The 20,203-nt window shown below is 29.2% G+C and overlaps 1 protein-coding gene across 2 annotated transcripts in view; it reads right to left on the bottom strand.

Annotated features, from left to right (window-relative positions):
* Positions 1 to 20,203, bottom strand: part of LOC111612380 — a 41,938-nt gene that overhangs the window by 13,457 nt on the left and 8,278 nt on the right. For both annotated transcript variants that reach the window (XM_023353586.1, XM_023353585.1), the window contains exons 2-6: positions 19,046 to 19,350; positions 14,162 to 14,953; positions 10,794 to 10,965; positions 4,517 to 4,609; positions 2,116 to 2,210 (exon numbers count right to left, since the gene is read on the bottom strand). In XM_023353586.1, coding sequence (XP_023209354.1) covers positions 2,116 to 2,210; positions 4,517 to 4,609; positions 10,794 to 10,965; positions 14,162 to 14,953; positions 19,046 to 19,350 — 1,457 coding nt within the window. The remainder of the gene's footprint in view (positions 1 to 2,115; positions 2,211 to 4,516; positions 4,610 to 10,793; positions 10,966 to 14,161; positions 14,954 to 19,045; positions 19,351 to 20,203) is intronic.

Genomic DNA, 20,203 nt, shown 5'->3' with positions numbered 1-20,203 from the left:
TATAGTGTAAATTAAACAAAAATCAAACTGCCAATAAATTAAATTATAGAATACATTTTGAACAAAACTAGTCTAAGTTAACTAAAAAATGAATTCTATAATAATAATGTTCCTTTTTACCACATCTCTATAAATTTAATAACTCATCAATCTGCATAAGCAACATAATTAATTTCTTCTAGATCAAGATAAATTACATAATTTAGCATGCAACCCAGATAATACAATTCAGTAACGCACAAACTGTGAAACGTGCTCAAGGGGATTACATAGAAATACTAATTGAGTTCAGAATTTTTCAATTTTCAATAAAAATATAAGTATTTGTTAAAAAGACTTGTTTTTGTATTTACAGAAGCTCCTCTACTTATGAATAATTTGACTCCACATCTAAAATTTAAATTTCATACAAATTCTGAAGTTCTCTTGCTAGTTATGGAGTGTTGTGTGTTTTTTCACCCGTAGCCTGGAAGATTCCTAGTTCGTTTTCAAAATGCATTGCAGTACTTCTTTAGCTCTGAAGTATTCTTGATTTGTCTACCTCAGCTGCTTTAATAGTGATATCATGCTTATAGCCTGATAATTCAGCAGTTCATTTGACTTTAGTAATCAGGTTTATGAAGAAAAACTGCAGACTTTGTACTCATTTCTATCCTTGCCCAATTTGCACAACCTGGCATAATGTAATTAATGAAGCTAATGGGCAAAGTTAAAATTAAGACAGTATCGGTGCAATTATTCCAGATATTACAGGTTCTGACAAGTAAAGAATTTTCAGAATCCTGCCGCAAATACATATTGATTATTGACAATCTGTGAGATGTCATAACAAGCAAAAATTAAAAAACTAATAAGCAGGCTTAAAATTAATAAATACAAATATATTCTGATAGTTTATGTGTTAATTATACTTTCTATTTGCAAAATTTCTTCAACTTTAACACAAAATAGAAAAAAAGTGAACTTTTAAGAAATTTGTGGGATTTCCCAGATTAGAAACAGCTGGGATCCCATTTGAGAAACCCTAAAAAAAGCATTTGAAATACTCACTACTAAGCAGTACAGTCGACCCCCGTATAAGATCATTGATTATTCTGTTTTATATGAATTCCATGTTGTACGAGTCACTTAGATTTTACAAATACGTGTACCGGGCTGTGAACGGCTCACGTAATTGTAAAATTTAAGTGACTTGTACAACATATAAAACGGAATAATCAATGATCTTATACGGGGGTCGACTGTAGTGAGCAGATAAACGAGCATAATGTATTCTATTAAGTATATTGAATGATCAAACACAAACAGTATGTTGTTATTCTGTATGTACAAATATATTTTCTAAAGTTACTTATTAGAACCATTTTTGGTGTGATCACGTAAAAAGATCGATAAACAAACATTTTTGAACCCCACCTGGGCTTTGCTTCAACTCTGGTTCTAAATTATTTAAATTAATTAATTTATTTATAATTATTAATGTTAATACGAGATGGCGCATAACGCTTACCTCTAGAGACAAATTGGTTACATAATTAATTTAGTAATTAGCCTTAAACTAGCCCGATAGAATTTCGGCATTTGGTTGGTGTTTAGCTATATATTTTCTAGGTTAGTTTTTGACTTATGACAAAACCTCAAAAACCTAACCTGTTCGTAAGTATGAGAGCACCTGTTTATTTGTTTATCAGATATTACTGCTTATATTTTGAAAAGTTTCTTCTTCCTATTATTATATTCTTATTAATATTAAAATATTTTTTATTCACATAAATCAGAGATGATGCAAATATTAAATTAGCTCTAAAGAAGAGCACAACTAAAAATATTTATTCACCACGCTTGACTAGTTTAAAAGTTATGTTTAAATTAGGCAATGAATTTTATTTCTAAATTATTTAAAATAAAAACTTATTTAATAATTAAATTTCTCTATAAATAACGCCAGAGTTGTAATATTTAAAATGTAATTATCATATTAATTCAATTTTATCCAAGCATTCATCTCTGTAATCCTGTTTGTTGAAAAGTCCATTAATTCTATTACTAGGTACAAAAATTAATACAATGATTATATAATACAAAAATAAAACAACTGCTAGTAAATTTTAATACCTTAAACAAAAGATGAGACTCAGATGGAATGCATATTTTTCTTTGTGGCTGTCTACATGCATAGTAATAATCTTCCAGCTCAGACAGATCTGTACCTGTAATTATTTCATATAAGTACAGTAAATAAATTACTATAAGTTTATAGTAATTAGGTACAGGTACTATGTAACAGTATAAAAAATTTCATATACTATAGAATATTACTATAGAAATTAATAATTAACACTAGATTATAACTGAGTAAATTCAGAATTTTGTGTGTCAAACAATTCAATATTTTCCTATATTTTTCTTTATTACTGGTTATGAAACAGCCAAAATTTGTGTGTGTGTATGTATTTAGAAGGTCCTGATTGGAATATCAGCATTTATATCAGTATCTGTATCTATTCTTATTACAAGTTTACATCAAGTTCACATTTTTAAGCTTTTAACATGAAAATTTAGAAATCTTCAACCAAGAATAAGCTTAAACATTGAAATTAATTTCAAGCTGAGTTATGGTTAACTTTTTAATTAATTTTTTTTGGCACTCAAACACAAAATTTGTGCTACTATTTAAAACACTTGGGCATTTTCTCATATTTATTCAGTTGAAAAGAAAATTTAAAAACACAGTTTGGAGTGTAAAGAATTTTTAATTAATTATTGAAATTTGGTACAACAGTAAGTATACTGTTGTACCAAATTTGGTAGTGTGTGCCACCTCATATAAATATTAATAATTAGTAATAATTTAACTAAAAATTAATCTGATGTTTAGCCTTGTCTTTAGTTCAAGTTTTGGCTTTTATATTATTTTCTACATTTTTTTTTAAACTGAAAATTTAACACTTGATCTTAATGTGCCATTAGAAACAGCTGGGATCCCATTTGAGAAACCCTAAAAAAAGAATTTGAAATATTCACTACTAAGTAGTAGTGAGCAGATAAACGAGCATAATGTATGATCATGATAGAGTTCCAAGAAATATATTATTAAATGAAAAATAGCATGTACAGTACTTAGACAAACCTATATGTATCTACTACTCATATAGGATATATGTAACACAATGATTAGTATTTATGCAACTAAATATAGAAATGGTACAGGTGATAAATTTTTCAGCTCCATTATAATCTTACAGGTCCTCCATCTTATACACAGTCTGTCATTAAGTAGCACTTATCTATGCACAAATATAATGTATAGTCAACCCCCTATAACATGGGTTCCTATAGTTCAGATTCCCATATCATGGCGAAAAAATTGCGACAGTATTCGTACAAACATGCTAAAAAAAACTCGTATAATTCAGTAAAATGTCATTGCCGACTCGTGTCGCGACAGGATTGGTTGAATCTAGACCAATAGCGGATATTGTACAAACTGTTGAGTTTAAACGAGCAGCGGACCTACTAAAAACCATTAATTATTTAACGTCCATAAAAATTATATTTATATTAATGATGTCTCCAAAGTTCAGTGAATTTTTCGCAAAAAAAAAATAATTTATCAGGAAGCACACAAGCGCCATTCGATGACAAGCTCCACAATGAAAACAAGCTTAAGCAATGGTGTAGTCGAATGGTAAGTAATCCTACAATTTTTTGTTTATAGCATAGTTTATATGAATTATTCCCAAAAAATTATATGTATTTTGGAAATGTTGAGTTGAATTAGTCCAGAATTGATTAATTTTATGGAAGAAACCTTTCAAACAGCTGTAGTCCGTAAACTGCATACGTGCCGGGCTGTGATTGGTTGGACTCATAAAAACCGGAACGTATCTACTGTGTTATGGGGGGGTCAACTGTATTCATAGATTTATCAACAAACATTACAATATGACATGTGAGTTAAACAATGTTGAATTTTTTTATGCATTGAAGTGCCTTTTTTAATCATTATAAAATGATTAAAAAAGGCACTTCAATGTCTTTTAATCATTGATGTTTCATTTTAAATTTTCATTTAACTCCATTTAAACTTGTAATGTTTGTATAATAATTCTAAATAATCAAAAATTACTTGTTTATAATTTTAAATTTTAAGGATTATCAAAAAATATCACTCATATTTTTCAAAAATGTTCAGAAAAGCTAGTAAGGATAGTTGTATGTTTCATCTTTAAATTAAGCCAGAAATGAATGTTCAGATACTGTATTTTGACAAGACTCAAAAGAAAAATTGATTCTAAAGTGTACAATTAATTAGATAAACTTGTAATTAAATATTTTACACTTTACAATTTTTAGGAAAGACATGTATTAAATTAGTATTTTTTGAAAAAATTGTAATAAAATTTCAAATGTGTATAAATTACAAAATTTAAATTCTCTAACATGCTTTACCCTGTTAATTAATTTAATTGTACTTAGCTATAATATTCTGAAAATCTTAAAAATGAACACTTACCATCAGGGCATTTTTTTCCTGTTTGGTTATCACACTGGTTATTTTCTGCTGCAGTTTCAGTAGACGACTTCAGAGCTTTCTCATCTCCAATCACTTCATGTAAAGATTAGATTGATTTTTAACCAAATTTTTGTAATATTTATTCTATGATGGAGTTTTTGTTAAATTTAGAAAATATCTTATACTTGATTATTGTCAAATTTGAAGTAATATTTCTGTTTAATATTTATATATGGGATTTTTTAAAAGTGAAATTTAGCTTTATTTAACAAACTGATATACAAGTTGATCATAAAGTAATGCATACATTTTGAAACAATATAAAAGAAAAGGTATTTGACCTAAGATGATACAGTTTGTGGAAATAAAACAATTCCTCAAACAGTTTTTGAAGTTATGTGAAAGGGTGCGGCAAGTCATCCAAAATCAAAATGAAAATGGCAGAATGTGAGCTGTAGAAGTCTGAACAAAATCAGTGGTTACTGTTAAGAGATAATGTAGAAGAGAATATGGAAACGATCCTCCATACATTAACTTACTGAGAGGTAAATGCAGAATTTTAAGGAGACATGATTGATTGCTGACTGACCTGACAGTACCTGACTTTCCATGTCATCTGAAGCAGCAGAGCAAGTACATGAATCATACTGGCATAGCTCTGGAAAATCAAGTTAGCTCACCGTTATGAGGGTGAGTGCTGCACTCACCCTTTGTTTTAAAACACTTGTAGCTTGGGCTTCTTTGAAGTTTTGTGGCCAAACTCTCGTCTACCTTTCTATCCAAGTATCTCCTTCAACAAGATACTGGAATCAGAAATAATAGTCATTGCTAATACTTTCAGTGTTACTTTTGTTTCAGTTGTGTTGGACAAGATAGTGCAGCACTCACCTGTGAGAATTCCTGTGTCTTTTTTCTGCACACAAAGTGGTACAATTCTAATTGCAAAGTGATATTGTATATATGCACTATCATAAAATGTGATGAAATATTTATGAAATGGCTTTATGAGGAGTCTGAGGAAGAAAATGTAGGTCCTTGCAACAACGAGAGTGAGGATCTCCATATGAAAATCCTAGAAGTGTTGAGAAAGAGACCAGATTCTTCACAGGCAACATCAGTATCAAAAGGAAAGTGTGCATATTACCCAAAAAAGAAGAATAGGAAAACAGCATCCAAAATTGTAACACGTAGCATACTCCACCAATTAGTAGATACCACATGATAACAATCTGCAAACAATGTAATTTTAAAAATCCAGACTGAACAGATTCAGAACTTGAATAAAAATTATAATTACATTTAACAATAATTTTAGATATTGTATTTCTGTTTTTATTGATCTGATTAGATATCAATTTTCTATTTCTATATTTAATTTTTAATTTGAAGGCATAGTTTGTCTGAAATTGGTAACCACCATTTATTCAAAAATACCCAATTAAAATTAATTGGATATTTTTCTGTATTTTAAAGGAATATTTTTAAACTTGATGACCAAGCAGCCTAAAAAAAAAAAAGGTCAGCTTGTCAATTGTTTGTATTCTGGAACACAAGAATTGAATAAATGGTGGTTACTAATTTCGGACAGACTGTCTTCAAATTAATTTTCATAAAATTGCCATCTGATGAAATTCTACAATTATTTCTATATTTAAATTAATTTTAATGTATTCTAACTGAAGTAAAGTAAAATAAATGTTAAAATGTGTATTATTCATAACAAAACTTCCTGATCTAAGTAAAATTTCTCGAGACAAATCATTAAGAAAACAAAAATATGTAGGGTGAGCGTGGAGCACATCCTTGAGTAACGGCATTACAAATCTGGTTGCAAGGAGCATCGGGTTAACATGCATTGTAATTCAACATGCTATCATCTTATATCAATTATCTTTTCAGTTGTAATGTTTCAAAATAAATGCAAAATCCTCTATAATAAAGGCAAAGAATTTATCATTTGATCTGCTTTTAGTACTAAGTATCTGTTATCAATATCTGGCAAGAGACAGATTGATGAATATGTGTAATATGAATTATTAATCATGTCATTTGCTAATATAAACATACACACTAGAACAGACATGTCCAACAAATCAATCATGATTGACCAGTCAATCACTGCATCATTTTTGGTTGATTGCAAATAATATGGCTTGTTAAAATGTGAAAAAACATTCATAATTTTAATGGGTTGATAATGCTGAGCTCTATGAGGTGTATTGGAAGAAGTATTCTTTGTGTTGATTGTCATTGTTGGTCATGTATGTCATTATTTTAGAAAATGTTTTATTATACTGTAAACAATTCAGTTCAGTGTAAAATGAGTGTGCCAAAGAAAACAAAACTTATGATTACTGTGACAGAAAGAAATATGATTTTTTTTATAGTGAAAAATAAATGATATTGTTCAATTTATATCTTAGTCTCTTTACAAAAATGAGATAACCTAGAATGCTAATTATTGTGCAATACATAAATACAACTATGTTTTGCAGAATAATTTCATTCGGGTGAATTATTAAGCTTTCATGAAACAAAAATGTGTAGTAATCATCAATATTTTTGACTCATATGTCAATCACTCCCCACTATAAATTGGCCAGGTCTACACTAGAAAATATGAGTAGTGCTACCCTGGTGAAGAGTGATAAAGATAAGCATTAAAATAAAAACTATATTAAAAGCTTGGTTATTTTAACTACCACTGCTATGTTTATCATAAAGTTTGAAGAGGATAAAATCAGGAAAAGGCTAGAGATTCAGGTTTTGTGGTAGCCTATATAAAAAATTTGATCCAAGTCAGTCACATGGTTTAGAAGTTAAAAGGGGAATGAAATGAGGTGTCAAACATTTTTAGTAGTCTATATTTTCCACAGGATTCCAGAGTATCTATGAAAAACCTGGTGCAGATTAATCAAAGGGTATAGAAGTGTAAAAAGCAGACAGACAGCCATTCTATTTTATCTAACTACAGATATGTCCAGTGCTGCTTAGGCAAAAAGTAACAACAACAAACATTATAATGAAAACCATATTAAGTGTTTGGCTATTTTAGCCTACCATTGTCATGTTTTATTGCAATACACAGATGGTACAAAATGGTGTAATTTCATTGTTAGACAGATAGACAGGAACTGACATTTTTCAACAGAAAACTGTCATCGACTTATATCTGCATGAGGAGATAATTCAAGATATCCAAATGTTTTCTAATGTTAACTTGAATGTGCCCAGCTGAATATGAAATGGCAATTGACAAACTAATAAAATTTTGCAAAAAGTGGACCAAATAATTAACTTGGCACCCTTGGAACCATATTTTGTGCTTACTGGCTGGTTTGTATTAAGTAATTTTCAATAAAAGAATATTACATTGAACGCTTCAAAGAAAATGCATTTTATTTTAATATTTTGAAAATATTCCACTTTAATTTAAAAATCCCATATATTTCTCTTAAAAAATTAATGCATGGTAAAGATAATGCTAATTATTACTAATATTAAAGATATAAACAACATATTTTAAGTCTCAATTTCATCAGATTGTCAAATAATATCTTCAAGAAATATAAACATTAGTCTAATTTTGCATTCTAACAACTTACAATTTAAGATTTAAACTTACATTATGAGCTACTCTATTTTTTGTATTTTATTTTCTATGACATTAGTTATTAAAAATTCTTTACAACTGCTTTACATTTTTTTTAAAAAACAATGATTTTCAACTTTATTGACATGAAATTTATTACATTATTGTGTTCAATATGTAAAACTCAATAAATAGTTCATATACACAATAATTTAAATATTCAAAACAAACTTAGAATTGCAGGTATTAGGTCTTAAGTGTAAACTGAACACACTCCCAACTTAATTTATTAATCTATATGCCTGAAATAACAAGATTTGATAAGATCAGGAATGAAAGGATATGGAAAATACATGGCTTCCTCAAAATATGGCAAATATAGCCATAGTTTGAGGAAGATAAAAGCATCTGAAGTCAAAGGAAGACGAAATGGCAGTAGGCCAATGGAAGGATTGTAAAAGCTGACGTGAATGAAAAAAAAATAGATTGAATAATACTTTAAATAGAAGATTTAAATAGAATTAAAAGAGAGATGTTTGATTAGTAGTAATGACTATTCAGGATATGAAAAAACTTTTTCATATCCTGAATACAGAGCGACTACCAAAAAGAAATATTTATTTATTTATTCAGAATTAAATTGGTAATATCAATGTTAATGACATTGAAGTTTATTTAAAAATAAACAAAAATTTAAAATCTTATTAGTTACATACATAAATTAATTGAGTTAAGTTATTAAGTATTAATGAATTTAAAGAAGTTTGTTTTTTGGAAGTTTTGCAGTAAGAATTCTAAATCATTTTGCATAAAATTGATGAAATATTAATAAAAATAAATTTTTTTCATTTTGAATTACTGCACTCTGAATGTAGAATACAAGAAAAAAAAATTAATAATAAGGTATTATTTTATATAAAAATGAAAAAATAAAATAAATATTAATACATATAAAATCTAATAAATTTTTGTTAATTTAGTAACATTAATATTAAACAATTTAAGTACAGTAGAACCTCGATTATCCGGACTAATTGGGGATGAAGGTAGTCCGGATAAGGAAAAATCCGGATAATCGAAACAAATACTTTAATTTGTCTTTTCATGATAATACAACACGTTTTCTTTTCGATGACATATCGGTAATATTAAAAGTAAATACTGTATTTAAATCGTGATCAAATTTTCAAGAAACAAACGTTCGTATTGAATTTGGACTACTACTGACCAACGCTAACAGACTACCTATTGTTTAAAAGGCCCTCTGGTGGCGCAAGAAGACGGATTTTATAAAATAAAAAGCAGTTGAAACTGCATTTTTATGAATAAAAATTTGACAAACTATTTATCGTTTTATGACGAGTAAAATTTTTTCGTCGCGTTCGCGGCTTTTAAGTAATGCATAAACCTTCGAGGCGCGAGGCCCTTCGGACCGCGAGGCATAGGCGGTGGCCCACGTCGTCCATGCCTTACGCCGCCCTTGGTCATAGAAATGATGTAATTTGAATATAAATTATTTATAAATACGTATGTCAAGTTATATTTTTATTACTACGTAAAATATATTTAAGAGTTTACGACCACTGTGCTGGGTGAGACGTTGTTGAAACAAAAAAAGTTATGCATTCCGTCACATACATAAACAGTGTCGTAATTCGCCAAGTGCAAATTAGCAAATTCGTAAAATTTTTGTTTATTTTGAACAATCCGGATAATCGAAAATCCGGATAATAGAGGTCCGGATAATGGAGGTTCTACTGTATATTAAATTTCAAATTAAAAAAATAAAACAAGAAAGTATGAATAATTAATAAGTAAAACACATAATAAACATTAAAATAAAATTAGTATATCTAAATAGAAATAATACAAATAAAATAAATAAAAAATAAAAACTAAAGCATAATAAAGATGGTGTCCTGAGACTATCTCACTAGATTTATAAAATTTTTTCCATTTTTGTCACATTTAAATTTGGAGTTTGAGTTATTTGTATTGTATCAAGTTTACTGTATTGTTCTTGAATATATTTTACACACTATTGCCAAAAATGTAACTGTGTTGTTGTAGTGTTATCAAAATAATGTATCTTATATCCTGTATTATCACTTGTTGTTGTGTCTGCTTTTAATAAAAAATCAAACTTAACTGGTTAATTAATCTCTATGCAGAATTTTATTTTATGTTTTTTATTATAACTGCATTAAAACTAACTGTCAAAATTAAGTGATCATCCATCTCGAATCTCCAGTAATTATAACAAAGTTGTGCATAATGTATGTAAGCATAATTAACGCAAAGATTTCAGCAGTAAATCTTATCCTGAATGCATATATTTTTGCTTTATATCTTTTTCAATGATATAAATTTGAAATATTTATAGCACATTATGAAGTTGGTGTTACTTAATTACAAATTTTGGAACTATTCTATATTATATAATCAATTTAAGAAATTATAAATTAGATTCTAACTAAACATGAGTGAGCACTGAATTTATTTATGTGATAAGATAATTATCTCTTGTTAAAATGAGTGAGATTAAGATTTCATGAAAACATAATATTTTAAATGAAATAATTTAAAAAATAGGGTTTTGCATAAGATAAAGTTCTGAAATTTATGACAACAAATATAGATGAAAGCATATAATTTACTAAAATTTTAATTTAATTTAGATATTACCTGGAGATTTATTTTCAGAGTCGGCAGAGACAGCAGGAGGTACATTTAAGGTTCCTATTATAGCACCAGTCTTTATATCTACAAGTACTTTGCACGAATTAGCAATAGTATTTTGTTTGTTTATAAGTGAATTTGCTAATGTATTCACTGATGAATTATTCAAATTTGTAACCTGAAATAAAAAAAAAGCATAGATTTACTCAATTTGCAATTAAAACAAACTCTTTTAACATTAATTTATTTAATAATATCATCACAAGTTTTTAAAATAGTTCATATATTCTCTAATGTAGAGTTACACCAACTGCTGTGAAATATCGGGCTGTATATGGCAGTTGGTGTAGTTCTATAGTAATGAACTGGGTTTTGTAGAATGTTTATATTTATTCTCTAATGCTTTAGTCAGTGAAAACAAATGAAAATTTAATATAGAGTAATAATAATATATTACCTTGCTTTATTTACTTTTAGTTTATTTAATAATAATCTTTATTATTATTTATTATAAAGTACAGTACATGACAATGTTAAAACTAAATATTGTCATGCAACAATCAATGATTAATTGAAGAGCTTATTTCCAAAGTGACTTATCTCCATTTTTTATTTTCTTTTAGCTCATAGCATCAACACATTGATAATATGCTTCTCTACAGTGCTACAATATATTTTTTTTCCGAAATGGGTGATTTTTCTGTTGAAAAATGTATAAAAAAATTGGTTTTCTTTTCAAATGGGACATTTTTCATTTTGTTTTTATTTCCAAACTGTCGCATTTCCATAACAGCCAATTACAAAGTGTATATTTGTCACATGACTATTTCACAGTAATGACTGCTTTCTGAAATGCAAGTGCTATTGTGTTTGATTGTTTTCTTAATTTTTCGTTAATAATGGCCACATTTTCTGAAAAAGTTCAAAAAGTATTTAGTCAATATGCTAGAAAGAGGTCGCATCCTTATTTTGTAGAAATTTTTGTAAGAAAAATCCAAAAGTCAAGAAAATTTATTTGTTTTGTGATGGATGTAGTGCACAAAACAAAAATTACACATTATTAGTAATGCTCAGTAAACTTTCAGTTATATATAGTGTAATTTTTGAGATTACATATCCAGTGCGAGGTCACAGTTATAGTTAGGGCCTTTGGAAGGGTGGAAAAATGTTAAGAAAAACCAAATTGCTTCTTTTACCATAAGATAACAATAAAATTTTTGAGCGTACAGAACAAATACATGTTCTTGGTAAAGACTGGCAACTTGCAATTCATTCACACATTAAGTCAAAAATGGATTTTAAAGTATATGAAATGAAAGTAATCAGAATAAACTCTAAATATGTTTGTTGCAAACAGTATTATTCTGATAGATCAGGGATATGCAAACATACAATCTTAAAAAGAGGTAAAAAATGGTCATATCTATCAGTTGATTTGTTAACATTGGAAAATAAAGTTAAGCTAGAAAAGATAGATGATGTGAAGAAACTTTTAAATAAACTGGGAATAAGTGATGGGCATGATGCAATGACATTTTACAAAAAGTATTTTCTTGTTTAGAAAGTGATTGATTCTAAATAGGTACTGTGACAGAATGATTACAATATGATTTTTAGTAATTTAATGTAATCATTATCTTTTTTCTTTCTTCTGAAATTAGTATAGATTTTTAAACACCATTTTTTATTATCTTCAATCATATGAACAAGGTTCGTGTGATTTTCATTTTTGTTTTGTACCATATTTTGTATATTCTCTTTTGTTTTTATATATTAAAAGTTTTTGACTACCTATTTGTTGTTTTTATTACATTATCCTTTTAAATGCTGCAATTTTGTTCCAAAGTGATATAAGTCCATGATTTAAAGTACCAAAACTACCATTTCAGGAATTTTTTCACCTATATTCAGAATATAAAAATAAAGCTCTATACCAAAAATTAAGTTTTTACCTTAACATTTAAAGCAATTATTTAAAATTTGCAGTTTTTGAAAATTTGTATTTCCTGGAGATACGTCACTTTGGAAATAAGCTCTTCAATTCTGAACTGCTTCAGAATTTACTAGACATTAAATTAGTTTCTATTAAAAACAACAACCAAGAATTTAATTTCAAATGTGCATCTACTCTAAGTTTAAAAAAAAAAGTTTCAAAAATTCATATAATTAATATCAGTTTGATAACATCTTGTACAAAAACTTTCACAACTCTTCATTAAAAAAATGCACAAATTTAATGAAATTTACAGAAAAATTATTTTAGATTCTCAAAAAATAATTCTTTATTTTTGTATGTTAAAGCTTTCCATTCATTTTCATAATCATTCTTTTGTAATTTGGTTTTTCTCATAAAACTTAAAAAACAGATCAATCAATTTGACTTCCACATTGTTCTGGAAAAAGAAAATTACAACTTGATACATAGGAACTAATTTTCCAAAATATCACTTTAACCTGCAATCGTATGTAATAATGGCAATTTTCCATGCCATTATTACATACATTCACCAAACTGACTTACTTAATTGGGCTTCCATGATATCCTCATGCAACATGCTATCCATTTGTGTAAAAATTTTTTCCACTTATCACAAGCCCTCACAAAACGACTGCAGAAAACTGCCACCTTATAAATGCGATTGTGTAAAATTTTTCTTTATCATCTCATGATTGCATATACAAGGCAGTGATTTTCCACTGTGATGTTATTTTTGGTGATTGACATCATCAAAAATAATGTCATCAATGGTTTATACAATTGCCATAAGTAGTAGTTGACATCATGGATATTTGTCAACTAATAAATGATGTAATGACAATGGTCCACAAGTCATTATGAACTTGAATGCTTGTCTTGGTAAGAAAGTCTGGAATGCTATTACCCTCAGCAATTTAATGTTTTCATGCCTGAAAAAATACAAAAAAAGTAATTTTCTAGTCCTTATGAGAAACAGCTCTCTATTGTTTATTTCCAGTTGAATTGGTTTCACATTAGCCCATGCCATTGCAAAGTTACATCATCTCCCTGGGAGAGCCTGGTCAAGGACACTGTTCTGTAAACAACACAATCTCTCAAAAACTAAACCACATATGACATTGAAATTTTGCATGTGCTGAAAAGACACACTTTAGCATTTTTAGAATATAAAACTTGAGGAAAAGCAAGTACATGTGTAATATCAGCAAAAAATCACCACCCAATAAATGCAATCATATGAAAAAAATAACTGCATGTGATTGCAGGTTGATGAACAAGCATAGAATGTTTATATAGTCTTGGATTGTCCTAGAGAACAACTTTTGCAATAATGTACTACTTAAATTATTCATTAAATTTGTGTATATAATTTTTAAAAAGTCTCATTAATACTTACAGTAGATGTTTTAGGTAACAAAATTGATTGTCGAGGTATTCTTTGAACTACTTGGATTGGTGATTGCGCTATCATTATTGGTGTCTGTTTAAGACCAAACGTCTCTTTCGGAAGACATAAAATGGGCATCTTAGAAATGACATTTGTAGATGTGTTAGTTCCAACAATGATTGTGGTAGTTGTATTAATTTGTCCACTAGTAAACACTGGTAAATTGTTATTTACAGTTGTTGTTGATTTTGAAATAGGCATAATTGGAGGAGTTAGAGGAGTAATGAAAAATGCTTTATTTAATATAGGTAAATTGGAAACTGTATTGGGAGGAATATTCAGATTTGTAGAAGTGACTGGAACATTTACATCTATAGGTTTACTTGTAATAAAACTGTTGGCAAAAATGACATTTTGATTAGTGGTACAAACAATTTCATCAGTTGATGAATTAATTAAACATTTCATAATTTTATCATTTTGGTCCATTTTCTGGTATGCAGTTAATTGAGTCTGTGTCAGTAATTCTTCATTACATTCCATCATTAAATCAATATTACCAGGATTTTCTTTTGCTGTTACATTTGATTCCAATGTAGAATTAGAATTTTGAAGAACAGATGATATATTAGGTTTATTGGACAAATCTGATTCATGAGCAACATTATTAAAACATGACACAACAGTAAGATTATTTGCAGCAGGATTTTCAAATTGATGATTCTCACCAATTATTTCATTTGCTTTTGAAACAATCATAGGTTCTGATATTTCTTCTTTCTTCTGAACATGGTCGCTTTCCTATAAAATTAAGTAAGTTACAATTATTTGATTTTCATAAACAGTTATTTATTATTGTATATTAATTTATTATATTTAATAATTTACCTAATTTTCTCTTACATTTATCTTAAAAATATTAAATGAAGTAATTTTATAAGGAATTGTGTTTATTTTCATACACTGAATAATTTTTATTGATTTGACTGATTGGACAAATTGATATTGAAAATTTGCATTTTCAAATCAATTTGTCCATAAAATTTCTTAAAAATAAAAACAAATTTCTGCAGAGAATAATAGAAGGTATTTCTTTCAAATCATCAAATTCATCTTATATACAGGTAACCCATTTATAACATGGTAGTTTCCACAAAAATGTCACCTTATGCGAGACTCACATTACATATACCATGTTGTTCAATAAGTTTTGTCATTCGAAAAGAAAAATATGATTTTATGGTTTGAAATAACATTTTATTATTCAATATAATCTCCCTGAACTTCAATACACTTGTTCCAGTGATCTTCTAATTTATGGATTCCATCCCTAAAGTGAGAATCCGGAAGACTGTCAAATTACGCTTCCACAGCTGCTATTATCTCTTCGTTCGATGAAAATCGTTTCCCATGCATAAATTTTTTGAGATGTGAAAACAGCCAGAAGTCAGAGGGAGCTAAATCTGGCGAATAGGGAGAATGTTGCAACAATTTGTATTTTAATTTACTGATTTTTGCGATGGTTTTTTGAGCTGTGTGAGAGGGTGCGTTGTCTTGATAAAAAATGAATTTTTTTCTTCTTTAAACCAGGTCTTTTCTCACAAATTTTTATATCCAGATGGTGCAAAATATTACAATAATAATCTAAGTTTATTGTTTTACCAGTTTGTATGTAATCCACAAACAAAATTCCTTTTGCAACCCAAAAAACTGATGCTAACACCTTCTTGGCCGATTTCTGAACCCTAACTTGCTTCGGAGCTGAAGTACTGGATTCGCACCACTCCTTAGCCTTTTGTTTTGATTCAGGATCATGGCGGTAGACCCAAGTCTCATCCATAGTGATGAAACGACACACAATCTTTTTTATCCTTTCTAAAATGCTCCAAATGTTGCCGAGAAAGTTACATTCGAATGTGTTTTTGTCCCATAGTTAGCGAATGCGGCACCCATTGTACACACAGCTTTCTGTAACCCAAAACTTCAGCCAAAATATTGCTCACACTGCCTAATGAGATCCTTAGGACTTCTACTAAATCTCTCTCAGTTAATCGATGATCTTCCAAAACCATACGCTGTATTTTTGATACGATTTCTGGTGTTGATGTACTTTTTGTACATCATTCACGTGAATCGTCTTCAAGACTTGTATGACCACATTTAAATTCAGCAACCCATCTTTCTACTGTTCTAATTGAAGGTGAAGAGTCATTACACACTTAACAATCGTTCATGAATTTGTTTTGGTGTTACACCTTCCAAAAATAAGAATTTTATCACTGCACAATATTCAATTATTTCCATTGTAAAAAAATACAGTGACACGTCAACTTTGAACAGCTTCAAATATATGAATGAGTTGACAGATCTACTTGAAACTTCACACGTGTTTATAAAATAGTAGTACAATTTTTAGAGAAATAAAGTGACGCTCCTAATAGCGCCATCTCTTACTGAACAACAAAACTTATTGAACAACCTGGTAAAAAGTAAGTTTATGTCCCAAAACTATTTTTTTAAATATAAATTTTCTCTCTCATGTAAAAAAAAAAAAACAGTTTTATTTAATTCAAAAAATTTCATTTAATGAAACAAAACAAACTTACTAAATTAATAAAATAAAGAATTGTAAGATTTATTAATGGCCATCAACATTGGTTGTAATACCAAACTTATCATACATAGTGTAGGAAATATAGCCCAATTAGGAAATCATCAATATTTATTGGTTTGTATTAACTGGAAAATGCATTTTGGACCTTCTTGTATAGGGACTGATGTGGGGCAATAAGGCCCAAAATGCATTTCCCAGTTAATATAAACCAATAAATGTTGATGATTTCGTAATTGGGCTATATTTCCTATACTGCATGTAATAAGCCTGGTATTACAATGGATGTTGATGGCCGTTAATAAAACCAACAGACAACAACCAGACACGAAGTAAATTCAAGTATTCAAGAATTGTTCATAACAATCTTTCTTTGACACAACAATAAATTTTAGTTGCTTCACTACTATCTTCTAAATCAACAGTTTGCAGATATTCTTTATTTACCAATGGCTGAAAGTCTTTAATGCTTGAAATCTTTTGGACATTGTTATAACTTTCAACTTCTGCTGGTTTAGTTTTCAAGAAGTCAGTTATGAGAGTTCATCAAGTGCTTTGTTGCTACTGTTTCTGAAGTTTGCTGTATGTTACTAAACAATTGTCTTTGAATATGATACACAGATGATTTCATATGAACTCTTATATCAAAAACCATGTAGTATAAGTACTGCATTATACAAAGATTATCTATACACATATAACATTTACTGTTAAAATTGATTTTTTAAACCATTTAAGAATATAATAAAATATATGCAATGATGACAAATACTGTAAACAGAATATACTAATATCAATGATTAATAATAAAATATTTAAATTATACGAGAGCTGTTCGGAAAGTTCGCGGCCTCAAATAGAACAACAAACAAAATAATGTTAAAACTTTTTTTATTTTTCAATGTACTTTCCTTTGTTAGCAATGCACTTATTCCAGCGATGTTCTAGCTTTTTTATGTCATCACAATAGATCGATTTGTCAAGGTGTGCAAAATACTCGTTCACTTCAGAGATGACTTCGTCATTTGAGTGGAATCTCTTTCCAGCCAAGAATTTTTTTAGGTTTGGAAAAAGGTGGAAGTCACTGGGGGCCAAATCAGGTGAGTACGGTGGATGTGGAACTAATTGGAAGCGAAGTTCGTTTATCTTTTGTTCAGTGATTCTGGCGGAATGTGCAGGTGCATTATCGTGGTGGAACAGAACTTTTTTCTTCTTCAAGTGTGGCCTCTTTTCTTCGATTTCTTTCTTCAGTTTTTCCAAAAGTTCACAGTAATAGACAGCATTAATGGTCTTTCCTCTTTCTAGGTAGTCAATAAAGATGATGCCTTTAGCATCCCAAAAAACCGAGGCCATCACTTTACCCGCTGATGGAACTGTCTTTGCCTTCTTTGGTGGTGGCGAACTGTGGTGTTTCCATTGCTTCGACTGTTCTTTTGTTTCAGGAGTGTAGTAATGGATCCACGTTTCGTCAGTAGTCACAAACTGATGCAAGAAATCCTCTGGATTTTTCTGGTAGAAGTCCAAACACTCTTTTGACATCAAAGTGAGAACATGTTTTTGCTCAGTGGTCAGCAGACGCGGCACCCACCTTGCTGAGACCTTCGTCATACCCAAATTTTCGATTAGAATGTGGTGCACTCGGTCGACAGAGATGCCTGTTGTCTCAGCTTTCTCACACATTTTCAAACAGCAATCTGCTAATACCAAATCATAAACTTTGTTGAAATTTTCTTCAGTGACAGCAGTTGACGGCCGTCCGCTGCGAGGGTCATCTTCCACACTCTCTCTGTCAGATTTAAAAAGGGCTATCCATTTTTTCAAGTGGTGTATGAAGGAGCAGACTCTCCCAAAACTTCATCCATGTCAGCTTTGATTTGAGATGGGGTCAACCCTTTTTTCGTCAAGTATTTTATGACTGCACGAGTCTCCATTTTCTCCATTTTTGACAAAACATGTGCACACTAACTATCTGCTAAGCTGTCATGGCAAAACTTTATGACAAATCAAGCGAAAATTGGTATCGTATCTCTAGCAAAGATGGCTGAATTATTCCAGCCAAAAATTAAATTGATCGCAGCGCTGCATATAGGCAAGGCCGCGAACTTTCAGAACAGCCCTTGTAAGACTGTTAGGTCTATGTTATTTTAAATTTGTTCATGTTTCAAATGAATTTATCATGCTTGGATAACATGATCCAAAAATAAATCCAACATAACTTTTCTTAATCTAAATAAAAGTTATGCTGCATACCTTGTAGTAATTCAACATGAATTAAAACTCACCTGTACATTTAAATCAACATCTGGCAAAATTGTTGGAGCTGCTCCAGCTTTCAGCACTGGAATTTTCTTACAAAATTTTCGTTCTTTATCATTAATAAGAACTGTTTCATATCTAAGAATCAGTGATTCGTCGAAATGTCTTAGACAAACAACAGGATTTTTTAATTTGCTAAAATCAGTCTTGACTCCTTGTGACCATATACTTCTGTCAGGTTCTTTTTCAGGCACAGCAAATAACGTAACATGTTCACCATTATTTCTATAATCAGAATTACATCCATGCACACAACAAACAGTAGGCATATCTATGAAAAAAAATATGTAATATAAATATATAGATACACACACATACACACAAAGTATATTCTACACAGACCACTCTCTGAAAATTAAATTTAATGTGAATTCAATGTTCTAAATAATCTAGATCTTATAATGTAGATATTATAACTCCATTACAATGAGTTCTTAATCATTTTTTTTTTTTGTGAGGAATAATTAAGAAATTATTGAGAATATGATATGTTGACAAATTTATCATGCATGTGACAAATCATATAATCATTCATTAGGTTTTTTTTTTGTATTTGAACTTGAAATGGCTGATAAAGCAGCTAAAAATGCTTGTTAGTTTACAGTTTTAATAGTTTGTTGAATTGAAGGCTTTTTATTAGTACAAATATTGTTTGACTGATTAATTTATCAATGTTAAGACACTAGCAAATTAAAGATCATATTGCCAGATAGATTTTTGCTAATTACAGGCAGGTAGATAATGTCAATGACAGTACATAGAAGCAAGGATGAGAAATGGGGAAGGATGCACTTAACAAATTACTAATAATACATTATGAGGGTCCAGAAAAACAAAAAAAAAAAAAAAAGATAAATTTATGAGTATTTTAGATGTTATCTTTGTCAGCAAAATTTACAATATTTTCTTTCTTCTTAGATAACATATCAGCCAAAAGAGTAACTTACAAAATAAATATTTCTCAAAATCTTAAAGCAAAATTACATTTTTAAACAAAAATGTGTCGTAAATTTTCAACTGGTGCCTTATTTTACATTTTTAAAGTCATCAAAAACAACCTCAAAATGGCAAAAAAATCGTGATGATGATGTTGTTATTGTTATTTAATAGATCTGAACATAGAT

Source organism: Centruroides sculpturatus, unplaced genomic scaffold (assembly GCF_000671375.1).
Source record: "Centruroides sculpturatus isolate CEXI.00-Female unplaced genomic scaffold, Cexi_2.0 scaffold1618, whole genome shotgun sequence".
NCBI classification, from domain to species: Eukaryota; Metazoa; Arthropoda; class Arachnida; order Scorpiones; family Buthidae; genus Centruroides; species Centruroides sculpturatus.
Note: the sequence above shows the minus strand (reverse complement) of the source record. Positions and strands in the feature narration are given on the sequence as shown.